This window comes from Hemicordylus capensis, chromosome 2 (assembly GCF_027244095.1).
Source record: "Hemicordylus capensis ecotype Gifberg chromosome 2, rHemCap1.1.pri, whole genome shotgun sequence".
NCBI lineage: Eukaryota > Metazoa > Chordata > Lepidosauria > Squamata > Cordylidae > Hemicordylus > Hemicordylus capensis.
This window is the reverse complement of record NC_069658.1, coordinates 118,494,775-118,520,514: the sequence shown is the minus strand read 5'-3', so window position 1 is coordinate 118,520,514 and position 25,740 is coordinate 118,494,775. Positions and strand designations below refer to the sequence as shown.

At 45.8% G+C, this 25,740-nt stretch overlaps 1 protein-coding gene across 4 annotated transcripts in view; it reads left to right on the top strand.

The window, feature by feature from the left end:
- PSIP1 (PC4 and SRSF1 interacting protein 1) overlaps positions 1-25,740 on the top strand; it is a 109,279-nt gene that overhangs the window by 27,791 nt on the left and 55,748 nt on the right. For all 4 annotated transcript variants that reach the window (XM_053295685.1, XM_053295686.1, XM_053295684.1 and 1 more), the window contains exons 7-8: positions 11,974-12,036; positions 12,615-12,744. In XM_053295685.1, the coding sequence (XP_053151660.1) occupies positions 11,974-12,036; positions 12,615-12,744 (193 nt within the window). The remainder of the gene's footprint in view (positions 1-11,973; positions 12,037-12,614; positions 12,745-25,740) is intronic.

Below are 25,740 nucleotides of genomic sequence, written 5' to 3'. Positions count from 1 at the left end.
TATTTTTTATCTTTGGAGATTTGTGCAACACCTAGCTTCTTTTTAGATGCTTAATAAATAACCCAATTTTTCTCTATCCTCTTTTCTTGATAGTATTTTCAGTCTCCCTCTCCATAGCTCATGCTCTCTATGCTAACACGGATCAGCACTACTACTTTTGTTATTCTCTCTTTTTTTCCTTTCTGCACTCTCATTTCTCACTGTTCACTTTTCTTTCTTTGCCCATCTTACACAGGTTTTCTGAAACCTATGCTGCTCTCCTTTTTCTCTCTTCACCACTATGAGGTTCTGCATCCATGATACACTCATTTTTCTTGTTCTCCACATACTGTCTTCCTCTTTTTCATTCCTTCAGAATTAGTCTTGCTCTCTGTCTCCTCCTCTCTCATGTCTTCTACCTCTCACTTTGGCAACAGCACATAAGGTTTTCACTCAGCTATTGACACAGTGAAGCCCTTCTCACAATTAGTGAGAAGAGCTTTGGGGCTACTGTGGGGGAAGGAGGGTTTACCTTCCCTTCCCTGCAGAGGATCACAGCAAGGTCCCTGGGCAGCTGGATCGCTTGCCCAGATGAGCAATGGCTCTCCTGCAGGCCACTCACGCCTTGCTCGGCCGCTTCGGGGGTCGGGCTCCACCAAGCCCCAATAATGTACTGTGTGAGTGCATGGTGCATTACTGGGAGCCCCCTCCCCCCGAGTGTGCCTGACACACAATCGTGCAGACACATGATCAAGAAAACGGGTTTAGGAGAGCACTCGCTTCTCCTAACCTCATTCAACGAGGAGGCTACATAGGTGGGTTTGCTGCCTTGTAGCCACTGGGCTTGGGTGCAAGCCCAGTGGTTCACACACAGAGCAGAAACTGGGCTGGGCTTCCTTAGCCTGGTTTCTGCTGAACGTGTGATTAGCCTCAGTGAATATTCAGCTGTTTACACAGTCCAGGCGTTTCAGGTACAGGTGAGCCATATAGAGTAGGGATGTGCACGGAACTGGCAGGAGCCTGTTTGAAAGCAGGGAGTACACCTTTAAGGGTGGGGGAGGGTGCTCTTACCCCCCGCCCCACACCCCACCCCACCCCGCCATGTTTCCCCCATCGGCGCTTTCTTAAAAACTGGTCCGGTGGGGCAGCAGCGTACCACTGTGCCGCACCATTCCCTCCTCAGTACAGAAGTGACCAGAAGTACCCTGCACATGTCACGCTCACTCGCATGCACGTCGAACGCACATGCAACAAGCACACACATGCGGAGTACTTCCGGTCACTTCCAGACAGAGGAGGGAACAGGGCGGCATAGAGGTACGCTGCCGCCCTGCCACACTGGTTTTTAAGAGAGCACCGGTGGGGGGAAATGCAGCCGGGGTGAGGGGAGTGCAGCCTCCTTCGGCTTAAAGGTGTCTCAACCACCTGAACCGCTGGTTGTTCAAACCTGTTTGGAGGCCTGTGCACATCCCTAATATAAAGTGGCTAGTTGCAACAGGCTGGAAATTTTTTTCCTGTCTTCACCATATGCTTCTGAATTCAAAAGAAGCTAAGCAGACTTGGGAATACAGGAATTATTTCATCCTTCACCCAGTTGCTTTTTTTGAAGCACTTTGAGTGAACCTTCACACTATTACACTGGTGTTGGGGAGCCACTACAATGTGGAAACTTACCATGCTGCCAGTGTAATTTGAGGAGCCCATTGCTATATCTCCTAACCATGCCAGCATTGCCCTTTCTAGAAACTCTTTGTGTTCTGGAGCTGTGACATCGGTACACCTGGCCCACACCTTCAGACATTACTCTTAACAGTGCACAAATGAGGTTCCGCATCAGCTTCCATGCCAGTGTAACATAAAGGAGCCTTGGAAATGAGAGAAGAACACAGACGGTTACTCGGAATTCCTCCAGGAGGTTAAGGGAGGACCTTATGTTGTGTAGGACTGATTTCTGTATTTTTAGAATTGAAGAACTGGTGTAATGAAATAATTACCAGTCTAATACTAGCTCATTGTGCTACTTGTGCTTCTGTTCCAAACGCATTTATCTTGAAGCAAATCCCATTTTAATTAACTTTACTTCCAAATTAAACATTTCAAATTGTAGGCCAGGATCCAAAAGATCTGTGGCATGATCCATTGAAACCATTAGAATGTGTTCTGTGCCTGTGCTGGAACCTGTTGTTGTGGAGTACCATAGCTCTTGGTGCTTGTGCCCGCCCCATGTGTTTAGGGCTTCATAGGTTATAACCTTGTACTTTGCCTGGAAACTTATCGGCATTCAGTGTAGATTTTTTAAGATAGGAGTGATATGGTCTCTCTCAGATGACCCAGAGACCAACCTGGCTGCCACATTCTGGACTAACTGCAGTTTCTGGACTATGTACAAAGGCAGCCCCACATAGAGTGCGTTGCAGTAGACAAGTCTGGAGGTCACCAGCAAATGTACTACTGTTCTGAGGTCATTTATTTCAAGAAATGGACGCAGCTGGCATATCAACCGAAGCTGATAAAAAGCACCTCTGGCCACTGCCTTAACCCGGGACACCAGGGAGAGTTTTGTGTCCAGAAGCATCCCCAGACTGCGTACCTGTTCCTTCTGGGGAAATGTGACCCCATCCAGAACAGGCAGATCAAAATCATCTCCCGAATTCCGACTCTGCACAATAAGTACCTCCATCTTATCGGGATTCAGTCTCAGTTTGTTACTTCTCATCCAGCCCATCACCGACTCCAGGCACTCATTTAGAGAGGTTATGCCTTTTCCTGATGATATTGACATGGAGAAATAGATTTGGGTGTCATCAGCATACTAATAACACCCTGCACCAAATCTCCTGATGATGTTTCCCAGTGCTTTCATGTAGATGTTAAACAACATCGAAGACAATACGGAGCCCTGAAGAATACCATACCAAAGTTCAGTTTTTTAAGAACAACAGTCCCCGAGGGACAATCAGACAAGGCAATCAGATGCTCCAGAAGGATACTATGGTCGATAGTATTGAAAATGGCAAACACATCAAAGCATGCCAAAAAGAAAAAGGTCGATAGTATTGAAAATGGCAAACACATCAAAGCATGCCAAAAATCAAAAGGAAACATAGACTTTGAAAGCAACTCCGTCCCTGTCTTGGGCACAGGAAGTAGTTTTTGTGTCGATATCAAGATCATTGACTCCTACTGTGTCAACATTGAGACAACACCAAAACAAACAACTTCAGTGTCGGCTTTGACATCGAAGGACCTATCCTCGACATCGACAAGTGCCGTCTGTATCCAGGTATCGACATCGAGGGAACTTGCCATAGCAGCGTTGATGTCGACACACGTTTTGTCCACTACATCACTCTCGGCATCGAGACCTTAGATGCCGAAACCACAAACCCCACCGGTGTCTAAATCAGCACTGATATTGAGAGTGGTTTCTTTGTTCTTGGCAGCGACACCATTGAAGTCCCTGTTGGCGCCAAAGGCAAAGCAGTTGACCTCGACATTGAACACACTGGTATTAACAGATACTGTGACACCTCGATGCTAGGTGCTGGTTACTTTTGAGGTTGAGGAAGAGGACTGTTCTGGTGTTGAGGAAGGGAGCATGTGGGATCCAAATACTGCACGATCTACTATCTATGTTGAACTCCAGCACTACCACCCCTTCAACTTTTAGGGGTTTTGCACAATCGGAAGAGAGGGAGACGCGTTCTCTACCTCCAGAGATGGCATATTCAACAGTGGCATGTACAAATCAACAAGTGCCCCATGTTTTAACGGCAGCACAGTTGTCCACTTTGTCTTCTTGGCTACACATGTGGATTCTCTCATGGCATTTCACTTACTGGACAAGCGAGTGTCCTTGGCCAGACTTCTCTGGGAGTGGCTTATAACTGTGATGAAGATAGGTCGTGGAGGTCTGCAGGGTTCAATTGCAACAATCCTCTGGCCAAAGCTTATTCTCAGTCTCTTCCAGTACGCATGCTGGCTGGGGGGCGGGGGTGCTCCTGCTCTGGTACCATTGTTTGGTACCAGAATAGAAGCATCCCCCCAGCCAGCGTGCATACTGGAAGAGCCTGAGAATAAGCTCTGGCCAGAGGATTGATGTGATGACAGTAGCTGCAGCCACACAGACTCTTAACAGAATCTCTTTCCCCACCAAAACCTGTAACTTCATGCAAAACAGACCCAAATCAGGGAGAAGAAAGTTTTATCTACAGCTATCCAAACAGACCCTTGAGAACCTACGATTCCTAGGCCTCCACCTCCTGCTAGGCAGCATCAGCTGCATTCCTCCCCAGAACCTTCAGATGATAGTCACCATGGTTCATTAGACTTGGAGTCTGACACAGAGTCTACTGACCCTGACCCATCACCTGATGTGGCAACGCGTTCGCATATATCCCCCACTGAGGAAATGAAGGCTTATCATGTCCAACTTAAAGAGATGGCTGCGGCACTGGGTTTTGATCTAAAATTACAGTTGTCCACAATTGACGACCCGGTATACAATTTTATGGGAAAGTCCTTGTCTACACAACCGGTCACCTTGCCTCTTTTGCCAGTAATTTCTAAGGCGGCTCAAAGCACTTGGGAAATCCCACATATTTCCACTCCAACCATCTTATTTGTTTCTCTGTGTAAACCGCTCTGAGCCATTTTTGGAAGGGCATTATAGAAATCAAATAAATAAATAAATAATAAAACAAAAGTCTAGAAGGCCTATATAAAGTGCAGGAGCAGGATAACACTTATCTACTGAAACATCTTGTACCAAACTCCCTTGTCACACAACTCCTGCAGATAAAGAGGGAAGAAAATTAGATGTACTAAGCAGAAAGATATATTCAACAGCATGCATATCAGTAAAAATTATTTATTTACTAGCCAACCCACACAGAGCATCTGTGCGCTCTTTGGGGCTAGCTGTTCCCTTCTCTCTCCTGCCCCACTCTCCCTCCCTCCCTCCTTCCCCACACTCTTGCCTCTCTCACCCTCCCTCCCACCCCTCTCTCTCACCCTCCCCTCCCTCTCACCCTCCTGCCCCAGGCTCTCCTGCCCTCCCTCCCCCCGCCCCACTCTCTCTTTCCTGCCCCTTCCTTCTTGCCCTCCCCCCTGCCCCCTCCTTTTTGCTGCTTCCTCAGCCCAGCCAATCAGCTGGGCTGCCGGGACGCATTTTCCCTTGCACACCCAAGAGAAATTTATTTATTTATTTATTTGGTTTGTTGGTTAGATTTATATGTCACCCTACTCCCATAGGACTCAGGGCGACTTACAAGCAATAACATACACAGCAACACAATTTCATAAAAATATATTTTACATAGCCTAATAAACCTCAGCCTCATACAAAAATAGCTAACTGTTCAGCTTGCATGGCTGAGTACATGCATATGGGACACGTTAGGGCAGGATTTCGATTCCCTCTCGCCAGAAGAGTTCAAGGCTCACTTCAACAAAACATTACAAAGGTCTGCAGACTTGACAAGTCAGCAACTGAGTACTGCAAAATACCTGGCGGAATCTGAGTCCAGAGGAATAAGTGCTTCTATTACTTTGAGACTTGGCTTGGCTACGTTCAGCAGCTTTACAGACAGACATGAAAGACAAAATAGAAGGTCTCCCATTGAATGGAAAAGGTCTGTTTTCGGAACAGACAGATGCTACAATGGAGAAGCTTAAAAAATCAAAGTTCACTGCAAAGACTTTTACTTTGGCTTTTTCTTCTACTTATATTTCCAAATCCAAGCCTTTTTTCTATCTGCACTCCAACTTCAGACGGCAGGACCGCTGGGATTTTTGGAAGACCTACCAACCTTATTCTAAGAGACACTATCCACGAAAAGACAAAAACAACCAAGGCCAACATAATAGAGGCCCAAAAGCAGTGCCTTTGAGACCAGCAACAGCCCATCACACCTTCAGCCAACAGTGGAGGCATTGCTAACATTAGCCTTCCCCAATACTGGAGAGCTGAGTACAATTGCCTGCAACATCTATCAGGCACAAACAACACCTTCAGCCATCAACAACATCAGATTGGCAAGCCGTGCCCAAGCATGGCACCACGTAACATCAGACCGATGCATGTTGAAGATTGTCTGCTCAGGCTGTGCTATAGAGTTCAAGGCCTGGCCAACTTTCAGAGGGCTATGTTTCACAAGAGCGACTCCTGCCATGCAACAGGAGCTCCTAAGCAACAAAGCAGTTGTCCCAGTGCAATGGGCACAGAGGCGGAAGGGTTCTACTCCTGCTACTTTCAAATCCCCAGAAAGGATGATGGAATTCAGCCAGTAATGGACTTGAGAATCTCAACACGTTCGTCCATGTGAAAAAGTATCGGATGATAACGTTGCAAGACATCTGCCACTTCTACATCAGGAGCAGTGCCTTGCAACGTTAGATCTGTAGGATGCTTATTTTCACATAGTGATCAGGCCTTCCAGTGTGTTCTCATTTTTTCCCATCTGTGTGCAGAATGAGTTTTGTTCTGGGCAACAGTATCAAGGCACTGTGTGCACAAGTGCATTCAGAGTGGACCCTTCCTGATTCAACCTAAGCGGGATCTAAAATTAACTGAGCAGACATTTAAAAACATGTGAGCGCACACACGTGCACATGCCTTAGAGGGAACACTGAGGCCTTTGTATCGAAAGTAGCTAAGATTCACAGTGTGGACCTCAGTTTACGAATATCATGTGCTACCGTTGGGCCTCTGCACTGCCCCTTGTGTTATCACAAAGTGCATGGCAGTGGTGGTGGTGCACCTCTGGACCAAGGGGCTGGAGATTTATCCATATCTAGACAACTGGCTCCTGGTGTCAAAAGACAGAGAAGGATTACTTTCTCAGATACAGTACTTGTTGCGCCTTCTCCAGGACCTAGGAATAGAGGTCAACTGGAAGAAATCTCATCTAAACCCTGTGACATGACTCTCGTACATAGGGGTTCTTCTGGATACCCAGACAGGAAGAGCCTACTTAGAGGAGAGCTGGTCTTGTGGTAGCAAGCATGACTTGTCCCCTTAGCTAAACAGGGTCTGCCTGGGTTGCATTTGAATGGGATACTACATGTGTGAGCACCGTGCGATATCCCCCTTAGAGGATGGGGCTGCTCTGGGAAGAGTGCTTGCATTCAGAAGGTTCCAAGTTCCCTCCCTGGCATCTCCAAGATAGGGCTGAGAGAGACTCCTGCCTGCAGCCTTGGAGAAGCCGCTGCCAGTCTGTGTAGACAATACTGAGCTAGATAGACCAATGGTCTGACTCAGTATATGGCAGCTTCCTGTGTTCCACAAGAGAGATTCCAGGCCATTGCAGAACTTGTACATCATGCAAGACAGATTTAATGCCTACTAGGCCTTATGGCCTCCTGCAAGATGATGGTTTGGCACACATGGCTGAAAATGAGAAAATTGCTGTTATGGTTCATATCAACCTTCCGTCTGAACATAGAGAACCCCAGGAAATGATTGGTTATTCCACAGCAAATCCTCTGGTCATTGAGTTGGTGGACTCATGCAGAGAATCTACTGTGAGGAGTCCTGTTTCAACTGCAGTCTCCATCAGTTTGGGTGACCATGGACGCCTCACTGATGGGCTGGTTGGGGGGGGGGGGCATTGCAGTGACAGCATGGCCCAGGGTCAGTGGAGTCTCCGTCAAAGACAATTCCACATAAATTTCCTAGAACTCGTAGCTTTTTTCTACACCATAAAGGCTTTTCTACCAATGCTCAGACGGAGAATTGTACAGTTGCAATTGGACAACACAACAGCTGTTGCCTACCTAAACGGACAAAGGGGGATGGTGTCCAGGCCTCTGCACATTGATCGCACAAATTTGGCACTGGTGCATCAAAAACAGCATCACTCCTTTGGCCATTCACATAAAAGGGACAGAAAATGTCCAGCAGATGATCTGAGATGCTCGTTCACCAGGGAAGAGCAGCGCAATTGGAGAATGGACAAGTATTTGCTTCCAATATTCAGAGCTTGGGGGTTCCTCAAGATAGACTTGTCTGTGACAGCACTCATTGCCAAGTGCAGAAGGTACTGCTCAAAGGCAAGCCACGACCCACCGTCATTAGGAGACACGTTCCAGATGGATTGGTCTCAACACCTCTTCTACGTTTTGCAGGGAGAGTAGTGGCACACATTCTGACCTGCTGAGTAAAATACATCCTGATCACTCCATGGTGGCCTCGACAACCTGGTTTCCGCATCTACTCAAACTGTTAGGACATACATACAGGAGGCTTCCTCAGTGCCAAGATCTTCTCACGAGAAAACGTTCTGGTACTGCACCCAGAGGTGCCCACTCTACAGCTAACAGCATGGAAGATAGGCTTCTAAACAAAATCTTACTTCCGCTAGGAGAAAATATGCTAGTAAATGGAAGAGATTCACTTGCTATGCAGCCTCAAACAGCTTTCGCCCTCTAAAAACTACTGTCCATTAGGTCCTACTGTCCATTAGGTCCTACTAACCACTACTACTGTCCATTAGGTCCTACTAACCACGCTAAAGACCTGCCTGCTTTCTTTTTTAAATTTTTATTTGAAGTATTCACATAACATAGAACAGTATCTCATAATAACCCTAACCCTAGCACAGTACATTTAACAATAATATTTTCCATATATCACAAGAAAATCCACAATCAGATTTAGTACTGTTAATATAATAAATATAATCTGTCCAAATGCGGTGGAACTGTGATTCTACTCTCACAGCCTGCATTAATCTAATCTTATCAGTGATCTTTTCTAAGAGTGCAATTGACCACACCTTATTATACCACTGCTCAATTGTTAATTGATCCAAATATTTCCATTGTTGAATCAATTATTGTTTTCGCTGCCAAGATTTTAAAAAGTTACAAGTTCCTTATTTTTTAACTTGGCATTATTTCCTACAAATATACGTAATAACCCTAAATCCGGAGAACACTCCACATTTTGTCTCAATTTAGTTCTTATTTCTTCATAATTTTTTTTGCCAAAAACATACTACCTCTTCACAAGACCACCACATGTGATAAAATGTTCCCTTTTGTTTACACCTCCTCCAGCACTGAGTAGAATAATTATGAAAAATATATGCTAATTTTACTGAAGTTAAATGCCACCAATGTAAAATCTTCATTGTAGTTCTTGTATGGAAGCTGACAGGTATCCTCCAGACTTCCATAATGCTTGCCATTTACACTCTTCTATAGGATTTTTCAAATCCATTGCTCAAATATCCTTCAAAATTCTTGGGGGGTCCCCTATTTCTAATTCTAACAGTAGTATATAAATTTTGGAAACTATCCCTTTTGGCTGATCCTGATAAGACAGAATTAATTTTTCAAAATGTGTAAGTGATCGAGTTACTGAATTTACTATCTATTACTCAAAATAGATTTGATTTGAAACCATAACCATGGTAATTGATAACCTATCTGATGCTCAAGCTGTTCCCTATGACATAACTCCTCCCTATTAAAAAAATCTTTGAATCTATATAACCCATATTTTCTCAACAAATCCAGCTGAATCAAAACATATTTATTTCCAGGGTCAAAATACATCTTTAGAAGTGTTAATGGGGAAATGGTCCCTTTTGACTCCTTATATAGTTTCTTCCATATCTGGAACATGGCTTTAGTAAATAAATGGTTAACTTGGCTATCTTTTGGAAAAACATTTGAATAAAAAAGAACTTGTCTTTAAAAAACCATCTGCCTCATGTACATTCTCTATTTCGACCCACTGTTTAGTTGAGTCTTCCAGTATAAATGAAATCATATGTCCAAGGTGTGCAGCTTGATAATATAATCTTAAATTTGGAATTACTTATCCTCCCTTATATTGTGGTCTATATACAATCTTCCTATTAATCTGCAGTTTCTTAGCGCTAAAACAAAAATTTTCAATTTTCCTCTGCCATAATGATAATATTCTGTCAGGAATTTCCACTGGGAGAGATTGAAGCAAAAAATTAAATCTTGAAAGAACCATCATTTTTACAGCTGCAATCCATCCTATTATATTACCACCACCCCCCACCCCCCGTAATGTTTCATCTCTTTACTTAGTTTTTTCCAGACTGGGATAAAATTATTATTAAATAATTTATTGAAATTTTTTTAGTAACATTGATACCTAGGTATTTCCAAAATATTAGATACCTCTTTCTGAACTATAGAGAGAGTATGAAAAAACAATTGAGATTTTTGAAAATTAACTGTTAATCCTGATACCTCTGCGAAATCTTGTAACTCTTCCTTAATATATTTAGCTGAACATCCAGAATTCCTTCCTCTTCCTTAATATATTTAGCTGAACATCCAGAATTTGAAAGAGTTAAGATCATATTGTGCACAAGCAAAATTAATAGATAGTTCTTATCCCATGTTTTTATCCCACACATTTGGTTATTGGTACACAGTGCAATAGCCAATGCCTCCATAGCCTGCGTTCTAATGTCTCCATAAAGGTTCGCTTAGCAGTGATCTCAGCTAGGCACCTGGAATGGGATGGAGACAGTATTTTCCCACCCCAGCTGCAAGAGTTTTCTGAAGAGTCTCATCAATCTATATCCTCCAGTAAGACAATCTGTATGCTCCAATTAGCCACTGGAACAGTGGAGTATATCCTTGGTCCTTTCGGCTTAGATACGCCCTTTGAACCACTGGCTACAGATAGCCTGAAGCTGGTTTCTCTAAAGATTGCCTTCTTGGTTGCAATTACAACTGCCCGCAGGGTGAGTGAACTTACAGCCCTAAGGATGGATGTACCTTATGCATGCTTCTACCCAGATAAGGTACTACTATGTCCTGATATTACTTTCCTACCAAAGGTTGTGACAGACTTCCACATAAACCAAGACATAGTGCTTCCTACCTTCTTCAGCTCTCTGAGCACAGCTCTCAAAAAGGCTGTGCATTCCCTAGATGTTTGAAGGGCTCTTCTGTTCTACTTACCAAGAACAGACTATCAGAAAGACAAAAAAGTTGTTTATATCCTACAAAGGAAAATCTATGGGTCAAGGCAGAGGCTATCGCACTGGCTAGTAGAGCTAATCCTATTGACTTATATAAGTTACAAAAAGTTCAGCCTCTAAAATCCATCAAGGCATATTCAACTAGAGCTTACAGTGCCTTGGTGGTTCATTTATCTGGCATACCATTTTGGGACATTTATAGGGCTGGAACTTGGTCCACAGAACAGCCCTTTGTAAAGCACTATGCCATTGACTTGCATTCTGTAGCAGAGGTGAATTTTGGGAGAAGGGTTCTCAAAAGGGTGTTACAGTGACACTACTGCTCCCTCCTCTTAAATGAGCTAACTAAGCACCCATTCTAATGGACTTGACGGATCACGCCCCTGATAAACAGGTTGCTCACCTGTAACTGATGATCTGATAGTGATCTGATGATATCCATTAGATCCTCTTGAACCTCTCAATGCTCAATTCTACAACATAAAACTCGCCTATTGCTCCAAATATGTTTTTCTGCTTCGGCAGACTCCAAGGAACTGAAGTGCTGGTGCTTCCTCCCGCATTAAATAGCCACATGGTCACATGGGGCAGGGCACAAGCACAGAGAGGAGCTGTGGTACTCCACACAAACAAGCTTCAGTGCAGGTGCAGAACCCGTTCTAATGGATGTCAACAGATCACTACCAGATCAAACAAATTGAATAAATAAAATAATCAGTTACAGGTGCTTACCCTTACATAAAGGGTGTGTGCTAGCACAGTGGAATATAGCATTTTTATTTCAGTGGCCCCTGTCCGCGTTTCACCTATGCACATGTATGTTTGCTTTTCCCCTCAGGTAGTAGTGAGGCTGTAATGTGATTTTAATTGATGACCTAATCTTATGTCAATTTTAGTTATGGCTGTCCGCCATAAAACTGTCATATAGCAGGACTTTCTTTTCTTCATGTTGAATGTTTAATAAACTGTTTTGTAATTCAAACAATTTTCACAGTTCTTATACCATTCCTGCCCTTAGGATGTGGCGAAAGCAAGTGATGTACCTGTTCCTAAGGTTGCTCGAAGGGGAAGAAAAAGAAAGGTAATAGTTAATTTTACTACCTTATTTATAACTTTGTGAATGGATTGGCTTGTCAGTCTGTTAGAAACTTCAACAGTATGTATCCTTAACAATTCACTGTGAAAACTGCAGCATTTCAGAATACATTATTTATGTCCATTAAACTTGTATTTATTTTTTGTGAAATATTAAGTAGTTACATTAGTTATTTGTATCTTGTGTTATTTCCATTTTATCTTCATAACCCTTAAGAAGTAGCTGGGGGAGAGAGAAAGAGAATTATCCAAGGTTTTCCAGTGAGAGCCCGGGTTCTACAGACAACCCCACATCTCAGTTCAAGCCCAACATTCTCTATCCAGTGCACCATGTTGGCGTTTTGAAAGCCTAATTAGCCTCCCTAGTCAATGAAAGCACAAGCAAAATGTATAATTATATTTTAAAAAAGAGTTTGTACTAAACTAATCCTCATGATGGAGTATGATTTGTTAATGTTAATCAGTATTTGAAGAGGAGACATAAAATATAGTAGTAAAGTTGTTTCAACACTGTAACAGTAGTGAAATTAGTCACATTTCTATGAAGACATTTCTTTAATACAGGCTGAAAAACAAGCAGAAGCTGAAGAGGCAGCTGCATTGGCGGCTGCAGCAGCAGCGGCAGCAACAATGGCAACGACAGGTGCAGTGGCTACAGCTCCAAAAGCAAGCCCTAAAAGAGGCAGGCCTTCTGGTAAGTTATGGAGCTGCCCTTTGCCTGTTGACTCCAAATTTCAAGCAAGCTCTAAAATACTGCTAGTTTATACAGTTATCTGAAACAAACAGTAAAGCTTTCTGAATTATAGAGTGGATTGTTCTATATATGAAGCTGAAATATTCAGTTTTAAAGTGGATTCATTTCTTCATTTTATTAGACTTTTACAAATCCCTTGAAAGGGTGCCATAGCTGTAGATTTGTTGTACCTTATCCTTTCAGTTCTCTCTGGCCATAATAGTACAACAATTAATATACTTATTAATTATTGGGGGGGGGGATTTCTAATTGTCGCCCTCCATTGGTCCAAGGCTGGAGTATTCTCCAATCTGTCCACTAGAAGGCAGGTTCTTTGAAGAAAGACTTCAAAGGATATGAGCTAGGAATCATTTCCTATTTTCCCTCTAAAGCCAATTTTTCTCCTGCCTCTAATGTGAACGCATTCAGGTTTACAGCCTGACCAAGGAGACCAGCTACAGTTAGCTTTGTATCTCTTAGTTAGTTAATTGGGTGAGGAGAAGATGTAAAATGAGAAGATGTGCAAGCTATCCACAGTCTGATCTCGTTCGAGATCCGTCGATGCCCATAAGAACGGGGCCTGCGCAGGAGCCGAGTGGTAGCCATGCCTGAGCTAGTCAAAGCGCCCAAGCCATGCCCCCACGCTGCAGCGTGCTATTTAAGGTGTGGGTGAGGCACGAAGTCCCTTCGTTCTTTTCTGACCACCTCTGCATTTGGACCTACAGTCTGCCTCTGTAGTTAGAAAGTTCCTCTTCTTGTTAGTTCATCCAAACTTTTTACTGTTTTTTCCTGGATTTGACTCGGACTGGTTGACTTGCTTCTCTGGTTTTTTGACTCGGAATGTGTGACGTATTCTCTGGCTCTTGACTTTGACTGGCTGCAATGACCTCTGGTGTTTTTGACTCGGAACGGACTTGGGACATGATATGGCTGCCAAGAAAAAATCGTTTAAATGGTGTGAGGGCTGTCGGGCTAAATTGCCACCGAAAGACCTTCACAACCTGTGTGTGTTGTTCCTTGGAGAGGAGCACAATGTCTCTGCTTGTAAGATATGTCTGTCCTTCTCGAAGCAGACACAGAAGAATTGGGTGCTCCGCCTCCGGGCGGCAATTTATGACGAAGTGCTCAGTCCTTCGACACCGGGCACTCCTCGTTCCTCAACTTCGGCAACGCTTTCAAAAGTGATGCCTAGATCGACATCGACACCTCCCTCGCTTTCGAGCAAGCATATGTCTCCGCGTCGCGATTCGACATCTACAGAGTGCTCCGTGAAGGACCGACCTTCGACATCAGCGTTGAAAAAACCTTCAACATCGGCGAAATCTTCAGATCAAAGTCGACCTCTTCTTCCTTGTCCTCTTCCAAGTCTCGCCATTCTGAGGACCCTGGGAAATCTACTAAGCGTCGAGGGTCTGATCATGTCACTCCGCCTCATGACAAGCACCGAAGGCTCCAGGACGGCCATCGGGACCGTACGCCTTCATCTTCCTTGGCACAGCCTGCGATGCCGAATCTCCCGACAGAGGCGCCACCAATATCTGCGCTGTCAATGTCAACTGATCTTTCGGCATCGATGACTGCTGTGGTCTCTCATCAACAGTCTACAATGTCAACGCTCGATATCGAGCCACCACTGGTGAATATTCATTCGATGCCGACATCGGCATCGATATCGGTCTCCATGCCACTGGCCAGCTCACTCTCCCTGGCTCTGACACCGTTGGCTTCTTTGGCTTCTCCTTCAATGCCACAGGCTGTTTTGAGATTGCTTTCTGCCCTGCATATGCCAGTCCTCTCCGCGTCAACACAAGTGACTCCTCGATACCAAGCCCCGACACCGGGTTTCGAGGTCATCAACGTCAATGCTGAGGAGAATCTCCCATCAGCTACACATTCTCTGCTTTCCTTATTGGACTCTACTCCTAGTGCAGACTCTGCGTCGACGTTCAAAGGTTTTCTCCCTGGTGATGTCGACCCTGCTCCATGTGTCGTACCTCCTGCTGTTGCATCTACGACTGCTCCTTTGCCGACTGACCATCTGCCACTTTTAGCGGGCCGCCCTGCCACCAGGGCCGCTAAATGTGCCTGACCATCCCCACTTCATGACATACATGCGGTTTCAGCCATACCACGCTGGGTACATCTTCCCTGGGTGCTCCCTATGTTTGTGAGAGCCACAGGCTCTGGAGACCCATGTCACCCTCACAGGAAACCCATCCCGCCAGAGTTGCTGTTACTGTGGCCACCCAGACCACCCGCCTGGTCCTCCTTCAGCAGGCGTCTCAGACTCCTGAAGTGTCTTTTCGTTCAGTGTCCACCCAGACTGTCCCATTATCTTCTACTTTTGCTGCTGCTGGGACACAAATGACCTCTATCCCAACAGATGGGAACAGACCTCCGCCAAGCTCGCCATCGGAGCATTATGGTTCGTCTGATTTCGAATCGGACCCTGATGATGAAAGCACGATTGTAGAACCTCCCACGGATGTTGCACCAATTACCTATGTTTCTCCTAATGACGAACTCAAGGCTTACCACAAACAAATAAGATCAATGGCTGACGCTTTGGGTCTGGATCTTCTTTCTCAGCTCGCCACTATCGATGATCCAGTGTATAACTTAATGCTGAGGTCTCAATCTACTGCCCCAGTTGATCTGCCAATGTTGCCCGTTATCACCAGGGCCGCTAAATGTGCCTGGGAGGTCTTGCATACCTCTACCCCGACTTCAAAGAAATTGGAAAGTCTTTATAGAGTTCAAGATAAGGACAATGAATACCTTCTTAAGCATCCAGCACCTAATTCCTTAGTTATCAACTGTGCCACAGCTTCAAAAGTCCGGCAAGTGCTACACTGTCCCTCCCGACAAAGAGGGCAGGAAATTAGTCCTAATCGGAAGGAAGATCTACTCGACTTCATGTCTGTCTATAAAGGTGGCTAACTATGCTGCCTGCACGACTACAGGTGAAACTCGGAAAATTAGAATATCGTGCAAAAGGCCATTAATTTCAGTAATGCAAATTAAAAGGTGAAACTGATACATGAGACAGACGCATTACATGCAAAACGAGATAAGTCAAGCCTTTAATTTGTTATAATTGTGATGATCATGGCGTACAGCTCATGAAAACCCCAAATCCACAATCTCAGAAAATTAGAATATTACATGGAACCAAGAAGACAAGGATTGAAGAATAGAACAATATCGGACCTCTGAAAAGTATAAGCATGCATATGTATTCAGTACTTGGTTTGGGCCCCTTTTGCAGCAATTACTGCCTCAATGCGGCGTGGCATGGATGCTATCAGCCTGTGGCACTGATGAGGTATTATGGAAGACCAGGATGCTTCATTAGCGGCCTTCAGCAATTCTGCATTGTTTGGTCTCATGTCTCTCATCCTTCTCTTGGCAATGCCCCATAGATTCTCTATGGGGTCAGGTCAGGCGAGTTTGCTGGCCAATCAAGCACAGTACACTGTATACTTTTCAGAGGTCCGATATTGTTCTATTCTTCAATCCTTGTCTTCTTGGTTCCATGTAATATTCTAATTTTCTGAGATTGTGGATTTGGGGTTTTCATGAGCTGTACGCTGTGATCATCATAATTATAACAAATTAAGGCTTGACTTATCTCGCTTTGCATGTAATGCGTCTGTCTCATATATCAGTTTCACCTTTTAATTTGCATTACTGAAATTAATGGACTTTTGCACGATATTCTAATTTTCCGAGTTTCACCTGTAAGTATGCCCATGGCTTATGGGAACTTCTTGAGAAAGACCTGACTCCTTACATTTTGAGGACTTTAAGGCCAAATTCCATCAGCCTTGAGAATTCAGGGAACCTAACGCGCAGACAACTCAGTATTGCCAAACACCTGGCGGAAAGTGAATCCCACACTATGACAGCAGCAATTACTTTGAGGAGGCATGCCTGGTTGACATCTACGGGCCTACAGCATGATATGCGAGATAAGATAGAAGGGTCACCCTTTGATGGCACTGGCCTTTTTAGTGAGAAAACTGACTCAACCATAGAACAACTAAAAAAGTCTAAATTTACTGCCAAGACTTTTACCGCCCAGGCATCTACTTCATCAACTGCCTCTAGATTCCACTCTGATTATAATAAGTTCCGCCCGTCTTACCGAAATCAAAATCGGCAGGACTTCAGGAGGCCCTACACTACCTATCAGCGTCGTCCTTTCCACCAGAAGGCAAAGGCCAATCAGTCCTAGCGTACTAAATTGCAAGACACTCAGAAGCGTCTTTGAGATTCAAGATCGCCCATCGACACTTCTCACCTCCCCTTTCCCGCCAGCGGGGGTCCCAACAACGCTTCATTCCATCCGACCGTCCCAGCCGACCATCAGGCTGGCAAGCCATGCCCCCGCATGGCACCACATAACATCAGATCGCTGAGTCCTGAAGATTATAACCACTGGTTATGCAATCGAATTCAGATCCCTGTCATGGTTCTCGGGAATGAGACTCACTCCTCCTTCAGACGCACTGTGACAAGAGGTGAGGGTACTATTGGAGAAAGGGGTTATTGCCCCGGTGTCATGGGCAGACAGGCGGGACGGTTTCTATTCCAGGTATTTTCAAGTTCCCAGACGGGACAGGTGCATTCCGCCCATTATGGATCTCCGCCGCCTGAACAAGTTCATCAGCGTCAAGAAATTCCATATGATGGCATTGCAACAGATTCTTCCACTGCTCCAGGGAGAGAAGTGGCTTACAACGCTGGATCTAAAGGACACCTATTTCCATATCAACATAAGGCCTTGTCATCGCAAATACTTACGTTTCCCCGTCTGAAATCAAGTGTTTAAATACAATGTATTGCCCTTCGGACTATCCACCACCCCGAGGGTTTTTACAAAATGTATGGAGGTAGTGATTGCACACCTGTGGACCAGGGGTGTCTCAATCTATCCTTTTTTGGACGACTGGCTTCTGACCGCACAAGACAGAAGCGAGTTACTTTCGCACATCTGCTATGTGGTGGGCCTACTTCAGGACCTGGGTATTGAAATAAATTGGAAGAAATCATATCTGGAACCGGTCCCCATAACCTCATACATAGGGGCGACTTTGGATACCGTGCAACAGAGGGCGTTCCTGCCAGTAGACAGATTTCTCAACATCCGAGACCTTGTATTTCTTTTTCAGCTGCAACTCGTCCAACTGGCCCGCACAGTTCAATGTCTGCTGGGCCTGATGGCGTCTTGCAACACAGTAATCCACTTTAGCAATAGCAATAGCAATAGCACTTACATTTATATACCGCTTTATAGCCGGAGCTCTCTAAGCGGTTTACAATGATTTTTAGCATATTGCCCCCAACATTCTGGGTACTCATTTTACCGACCTCAGAAGGATGGAAGGCTGAGTCAACCTTGAGCCCCTGGTCAGGATCGAACTTGTAACCTTCTGGTTACAGGGCGGCAGTTGTTGTTTTTTTTACCACTGCACCACCAGGGGCTTTGCACGTCTAAAAATGCGAAAACTCCAGCTCTGGTTCCTGTCTGTATTCCATCCCATCAAGGACAGTCAGATGAAACGTTTATTGCTCCCACCTCAGGTACTTCAGTCGCTACCCCTGCTAACTGGGCAAAGAGGCACCTTTTACCGTGGTGATTCTCTTTATTTAGCAGGGGGAGAGTAACTGGCCCTATCCACCCCCAGCACAGTACTTCCAGTGACTGTTGCTGGTGTGTGTCTTATGTTTCTTTTTAGAATGTGAGCCCTTTGGGGACAGGGAGCCATCTTATTTATTATTTCTCTTTGTAAACCACCCTGAGCCATTTTTGGAAGGGCGGTATAGAAATCGAATTATTATTATTATTATTATTATTATTATTATTATTATTATTATTATTACCTGGTGGACTCGGTGCAGGAACCTGCTCAGTGGGGTCCCTTTTCAGGCTCCGTCACCTATGATCTGGATGGCTACAGATGCCTCCCTTCAAGGCTGGGGAGCCCATTGCAACAACCACAAAATCCAGGGGAAGTGGTCCACACAGCAGGCCCGTTTGCACATAAATTTCCTGGAACATTTGGCCATTTTCCAGGCACTGCTAGCCTTCCTGCCTATCCTTCAGGGCAAAATTGTCCAGATTCATCTCGGCAGCACAACAGTGCAGGCCTATATCAATTGCCAAGGGGGCACGGTATCCTGCAGCCTGTGCGCCCTCAGTGTACAGTTATGGCACTGGTTCATTCAACACCAAATATATCCGATAGCCGTACACATCAAGGGTCTGGACAAAACCTTGGCAGATGACCTCAGTCGGGTCTTCCTGCAGGACCATCAGCATGAGTGGGAACTTCAGTCAGAAGTTGTCTCTCCCTTTTTCAACCTATGGATGAGACCAACCATAGACCTCTTTGCTTGCTCCGTGAACACGAAATGCAGCTGCTTCTGCTCGAGAGCGGGCCATGACCCTCTATCTCTAAGGGATGCGTTCCAGCTAGATTGGTCTCTGGAGACTCCTTACATGTTTCCACCTCTACCAATTAATTCCCACTAATTGTCCAAGCCAACCAACTGCATCCTAGGGACACCATGGTGGCCAAGGCAATCCTGCTTTCCACAGGTACGCAGACTGGCAAGGAACTGCTACAAACACCTGCCTCGCCGACAAGATCTAATCACTGAAGATGGGGGTCGCATTCTAAATCCAGATGTCCAAACCCTCCACCTGACCGTATGGCAGATAGTTTGTTAAACCATTTCCTGCTCAATCGAAGGAATCCACACGCTGAAACTACCCAAGGAAATGGTGCTGGTTTAAAGCCTATGCACGTACCAAAGGATTCCTACCTAAAAAAGCTTCCATCCGTGAGATTTTGCAATACCTCACTACTTTGAAATCTGAGGGTCTAGCTAACGTGTCTCTAAAGGTCCATTTAGCTGCCCTATCTTCATACCACCCGGGGAGCGATGGGTGTACATTATTTTCACGCCCGTTGAGCAAAGCCTTTCTGAAAGGCCTTTCGCGTGTTTACGCTTCAGTCAAGCCGCCAGTGGAACCATGGAGCCTGTCATTAGTCCTGTCATCATTAACCCGGGCTGCCTTCGAACCCATGGCCACCTCTTTACTAAGGTTGATTTCTTGGAAGACAGCCTTCTTGATTGCCATTTCCACTGCTAGACGTGTAAGTGAACTCATAGCCCTCAGGGTTGATTCCCCTTATACAATATTTTATCCAGATAAAGTCTGCATGCGTCTGGACCCCTCATTTTAACCCAAAATTGTGTCTAATTTCCACCTAAACCAGGAAATCATCTTACCAACCTTCTTCAGGAATCCTACTTCTGCTCTTGAGCTTTCACTACATGCCATGGATGTACGCCATGCCCTCCTGTACTACATGGACCGCACTAAGGAGCTCAGACTGTCTACCCGACTTTTTGTATCCTATAAAGGTCCAACTAAAGGTTCCCCAATCTCGCGGCAAAGATTGTCTAGATCAGGGATTCTCAACGTGTGGGTCCCCAGATGTAATTGGACTTCAACTCCCATAATTCCCAACCAAAGGCCACTGGGGCTGGGGATTATGGGAGTTGAAGTCCAATAACATCTGGGGACCCACACGTTGAGAAACTCTGGTCTAGATGGTTGTTGGAACTCATTCTGTTTGCCTATAATCTACATCACAAGTCTCCACTGGAAGCTATTAAAGCCCACTCTACCAGGGCTCACGCTTCTTCCACTGCACATCGTTCTGGGGTAGCATTTGAGGACATCTGCAAAGTAGCCGCTGGATCCTCAGAAACCCCGTTTGTAAAACACTTTGCCATAGATGTACGCTCTGCTGCAGAGGCTACCTTTGGGAGAAGTGTTTTGAAACAGGTATTGCATTAGCTACTACTGCTCCCTCCTCCTAATGGAGCTTACTAAACACCCGTTCTTATGGGCATCAGCGGGTCTTGAACCAGATAAACAAGTTGCCTACCTGTAACTGATGATCTGGTAGAGATCAGTCAATATCCATAAGACCCGCCCTCCCTCCCCTCTGCAGTAGTGCTGCCTCTATGTGCGTACAGGTGTGCGGCCTCCTTCTGTTCACTTGGGCTCTAATATACCTCATGGATGAACTTACCTGATAGATTATCGTCCTCCATGGCGGTCGTCCAAGAACTGAGGGACTTCGCGCCTCAGCCACGCCTTAAATAGCACACTGAAGCGTGGGGGCATGGCTTGGGCGCTTCGACTAGCTCAGGCATGGCTACCGCTTGGCTCCTGCGCAGGCGCAGAACCCATTCTTATGGATATCGACGGATCTCTACCAGATCATCAGTTACAGGTAGGCAACCTGTTTTTTTGAAGGGGATTGAGCTAGCCCTAGGGTTTATTTCTACCCTTGGCAAGTTCCCATTCAGACTTCCATGAACATCACTGTGAGAGTATGTGTGCCCAGAGTCCAACTTTAAGTTCTCAACCAGGTACATGACTTGGTTTTCTGGACCCCCAGGATGAGGAGCAGTGAATGACAAATACGAGCATATCTCCCCCCCCCCCCCAGTCTACTGCAAAGCCTGGAGAGATCGGGTGGAGGAGGCTTCTGGTGCAGGGAAGGAGAGGACCAATATTGGACTGGGATTTTCTTCCTGTAGTGCTGAAGTTGGCATGGGGGAAGGGAGGTGCAGAACACCTGACCAGAATTGTTGGCCTTATGGAAGCCATCAGCTAGAGGACATCTGCAGATGTTATCTCTTGGCTAAAGTCCACAGAACCTCAGTCACACGTCTGTGAACCTCTTGCTTATGTGCCCAATGCTGTCCCCAAAGGTAATTTCTTGTCACATTAAGAAGGTTCTGTTGGGGCATCCAGGGTGGTGACTTGATTCTGGGGAACCACATGGGCAGATATTACCATGTTAGGCCCCTGGACCCGGGGTCCATGTGGACAGGTGCCACCATGTTGGGAGCAAGAACTGATGGCTCTACATTGCCTTATTGAGACAGTGGCTTCACATGAGCTTATTGAGGGTGGTAAAGCTGATGACTGGGCACTGTCATGTTGGGGCTCCAACATGCTACAGTTGCTGCCATAGGCTGGCCTCATGTTCCGTGGACCTTCAGGAGATCGGACTGGGCAATTATGAGTGTGGATCACTCTATATGGAGATGTCCCACCACCACGTAGCCCAGCTCACTGGGGATGTGGATTGGAAGCCATTAAAAGTTGGGATTCTCTTTGCTTCTCACTCCCAAAGGTTGGGTGGCTGTAGTGCCAACCATGCTGCTCTCCACTTCCTGGATCTGGCCTGTAACCATGTCGAGCACAAGAAGGCTGTGATGCTTCTCGCTCTCTTTCCCACCTCCCAGATGAGGGGCTGTGTTGGGGTAGTAAAAAGAGGATGAGACCCTGTCTCTGCTATGTGGAGCACATGCCTTGCCAGCAGATGACCCCAGGTGCACGGGGGACTCCATTTTCAGACTTTAGGCTTGATCTTTGTTGTAGTCACACTACATGGGATCTGGATCGTGATCCATTGTAACCCATAAGAATGGGTATTGCGCCTGCGCAGGGACCTCACGGCCGAGTGTATTAGCTCCTCTCGGCGTCCACTTCTCCCTCACGTGCTCAGCGTGGAAGTATAAAAGGTGGGCTGGACATGCTTTGTGAGTTTCTTTTCAACTGCCGTAGTGATCACACCTCTGGTTGCTCCTTGTTGAACTGGTTCCTCATGAGTTCCTGTAAAGAAAATAGAAATATATGGTTTTCCCTCCTCTGACCCAGACTGTTTTTTCCGACCACTCTTTGAATTATCTGTGTGGTTTTTGGCAGACGGACTGTTTTGACTGTCCTACGGTAAATGGACTATTTTGGCGTGTTATCTCCGATTTGTGGACTAAGACGTGAAATGTACATGGCTTCAAAAATGGAGAAAAAGTCTTTTAAACGTTGTGGAGAGTGTGGGGCCAAGTTGCCTTCCCACGATAGGCACAATTCCTGTTTGATCTGCCTTGAGGAGCAAAATAGTACTTCAGCATGCAAGATATGCATGTCTTTTTTGAAACAAATTATACAAAACTGGGCCCTCAGGTTGCACGATACGCTGTACAGCAGTGCCCTGAATCTGTCGACACCAACAACTGAAACCACTTTGACAGTGAATGTGCTCATCATTGGAGCACTCGTCTTCGGGGTCTGGACAACTGAAACAGTCTAAAACCCCAACCCTGGTGATCAAGCCTCTGCATGGCTCCTCTCCGAGATGAGATTGGAAGAGGCACGCATCTCACATGGAGGACAGAATGGCTCTGGCTTCGAAGAAGTACAAACATCAAAATGGGCTTTCGAATTTGACACCATCCCCATCTGGACTCCAGTTGGCTCCCCTGTTATCGAAGTCTGCTCCAACTTCTAGGTCTTCAACACCAAGTGCGTCGGTATTGAGACCTCCTACAGTCAGGCCCTCAACGCCTGTGGAGGAGGATACCTGCACTGCCCTGTCCAGCATTGATTTCTCCGGTGGTTTTGCCCATTCGGTACCCAGCTGATTTACCAAGACTCGTGACACCAACAGCTATGGTTGCGGCTGCCTCCCCAAAGCTGATCTGGTAGTGACTTCTTCGATGTCAGTCTTCAATCTTGAAACTGAACCTGATGGTGCAGAAGGGGGACTGGACCCATCTACGGCATATACCTTGCTCTTGATCCTCAACTCCAGCAACAGCACACCCTTACCACCACATTTAAAGGGTTCTTATCGGGTACACCAGCCAAGCAAACAAACGATCAGGATGTGGTGTGTATCTCACTAACCACCCCACAGGGGGTGGAATCCCTTGTACGTCCAAAGGCTCTCTCAGCAAGTCAGTTACTAGGTGCTGCCCCACCAACTTCATCATGGCACCAGTTTGTTTTCTCTCATAGCTCTCCTGCACCAGTTGCTTCATTGTCCGGCAGGTCTATGGGCACCTGTTTGCCTGGACTCCCTTATGATTATCTGCATTACAAGCTTTCGAAAACACAGAAAGGAGGAGTGTCCACTGCTTTTGCTTTGGCCACCAGTTCTCCTAGCACTTTGCCAGTCTGCACCTTGGGAAGCTAGAGATACCCCGATGCTGCAACAAAAAGTGCTTACTATGACTGCTGTATCGCTTGCAAATATCTCACCTATTGTCCTACTTCAGGAAAAATTTACGATCTGGATTGTGATCCATTGCATTCATAAGGAATGGGTTCTGTGCCTGCGCAAGGACCTCGCGGATAGATTCACTACCTCTTCGTGCTGCCCCCAACTGCCGCACACGTGGTCTGTGCTTTCATTATCTCAGGCAATTGGGGCGCATCTCTTTCAGTTTCTATTAGACCACCATTGCGTCTAGACCATGGAGCTATTTGCCTTGGATCGGCGTCCAGCCCATCGACACCAAGACCTACAATAGCGAGGTTCTTGTTGACTGAAAGACCCTTTTCAGACCCCGAAGACGGGTCGGTAGTGAATTTTAAAAGTCTGAAACTATCAAGAAAAGGCGACATTGCCACAAGAGGCATAAACACCTGTCATCTACGGATGAAGAGAGTGAGTCCTCACCACCTAGAAAGAGAACAAAGACACATGTGAGTAGTGGGATGGCATCCCCGATGAACTTACAAACCAAGTCAGCGGAGTGAGAGTCCACCTTGCATGTTGCGCTAAAGCAAAGTCTGATTTTTGTTAAATGTGGAATAAACTGATGAGTGCCAATTACTTTTGTCAGTTTCAAGTTATTTCAGAGTCAATTGTGGGTTCTTTTTTCGTGGAGGGGTACCAATGCATTTGTCCACATGTGTAGCTTACATCAGTGCAGTTTTGGACACAAACAAAACTAGCTTATCTGCCAAGGGACTGCTACGAAACCATCACAGAGTTGGTCCTGGAATTCCAAGCTCAGACAGAACAACAGCCCATCGCATCCAAAGACTGTTGGGGCTCATTGCGTCTTGCAAGTCAACAGTTCCATTCACGAGAATGAAGATGTGGAAACTACAGTTGTGGTTTCTATCAGTCTTCAAGCCCAATGTAGACAGAACCGTCTGCTCGTGATACCTTTTCAGATCCTATGTTCTCTGACCTGGTGGCCAAATCAACACCACATATTACAGGGGATACCCTTCCAATTATCTGTGCCAAAAATCTGGGCCACAACAGATGCCTCCCTGACCAGATGGGGAGCACAGTGCAACACCCACATGGTGCAAGGTCATTGGACCCTACACCAAAGGAAATCACATATCAGTTTCTTAGAACTCCTAGCTGTATTATTCAGAATGAAGGCCTTCCTACCCTTGTTGAAAGGCCAAGTGGTCCAACTATAGCTCGACAACACTACGGCCATCGCCTACATAAATCAACAGGGTAGTATGGTCTCGAGGTCACTATGTGCCCTCAGCCTCCAGCTATGGCCCTGGTGTACCTGTCAACAGATACATCTCATTGCCATCCACATAAAAGGGACAGACAATGTGCTTTCAAATGACATCAGCTGGTCTTTCCCTCAACAACATCAACACGAATGGGAGATCCACGACCAGGACCTGTGACCACTGTTCACAACTTGGGGCCACCCCACAGTCGACCCCTTTGCTTCAGCACAGAATGCGAAGTGCAAAACATTTTGCTCCAGAGCAGGTCATGGCCCTTTCTCTCTGGGCAACGCTTTTCAGCTAGACTGGACCGAGGAGGTCTGTACATGTTTTCTCCACAGCTGTTAATTGGCAGAGTAGTAGCCAGACTATTGCTGTAACCTGTGTAGGGCATAATGATAACACCTTGGTGGCTCCACCAAATTTAGTTTCTGTCGGTACTCAAACTGTCTTGCTACAGGTACCGATGGCTACCCCTACTACCTAATCTCTTGTCTCGGGACCACAGTCTAGTGCTCCACCCAGACATGTTCACTCTGTGCCTTACAGCCTGGAGAATCAGCTGCTGAATAAGATCTTACTAA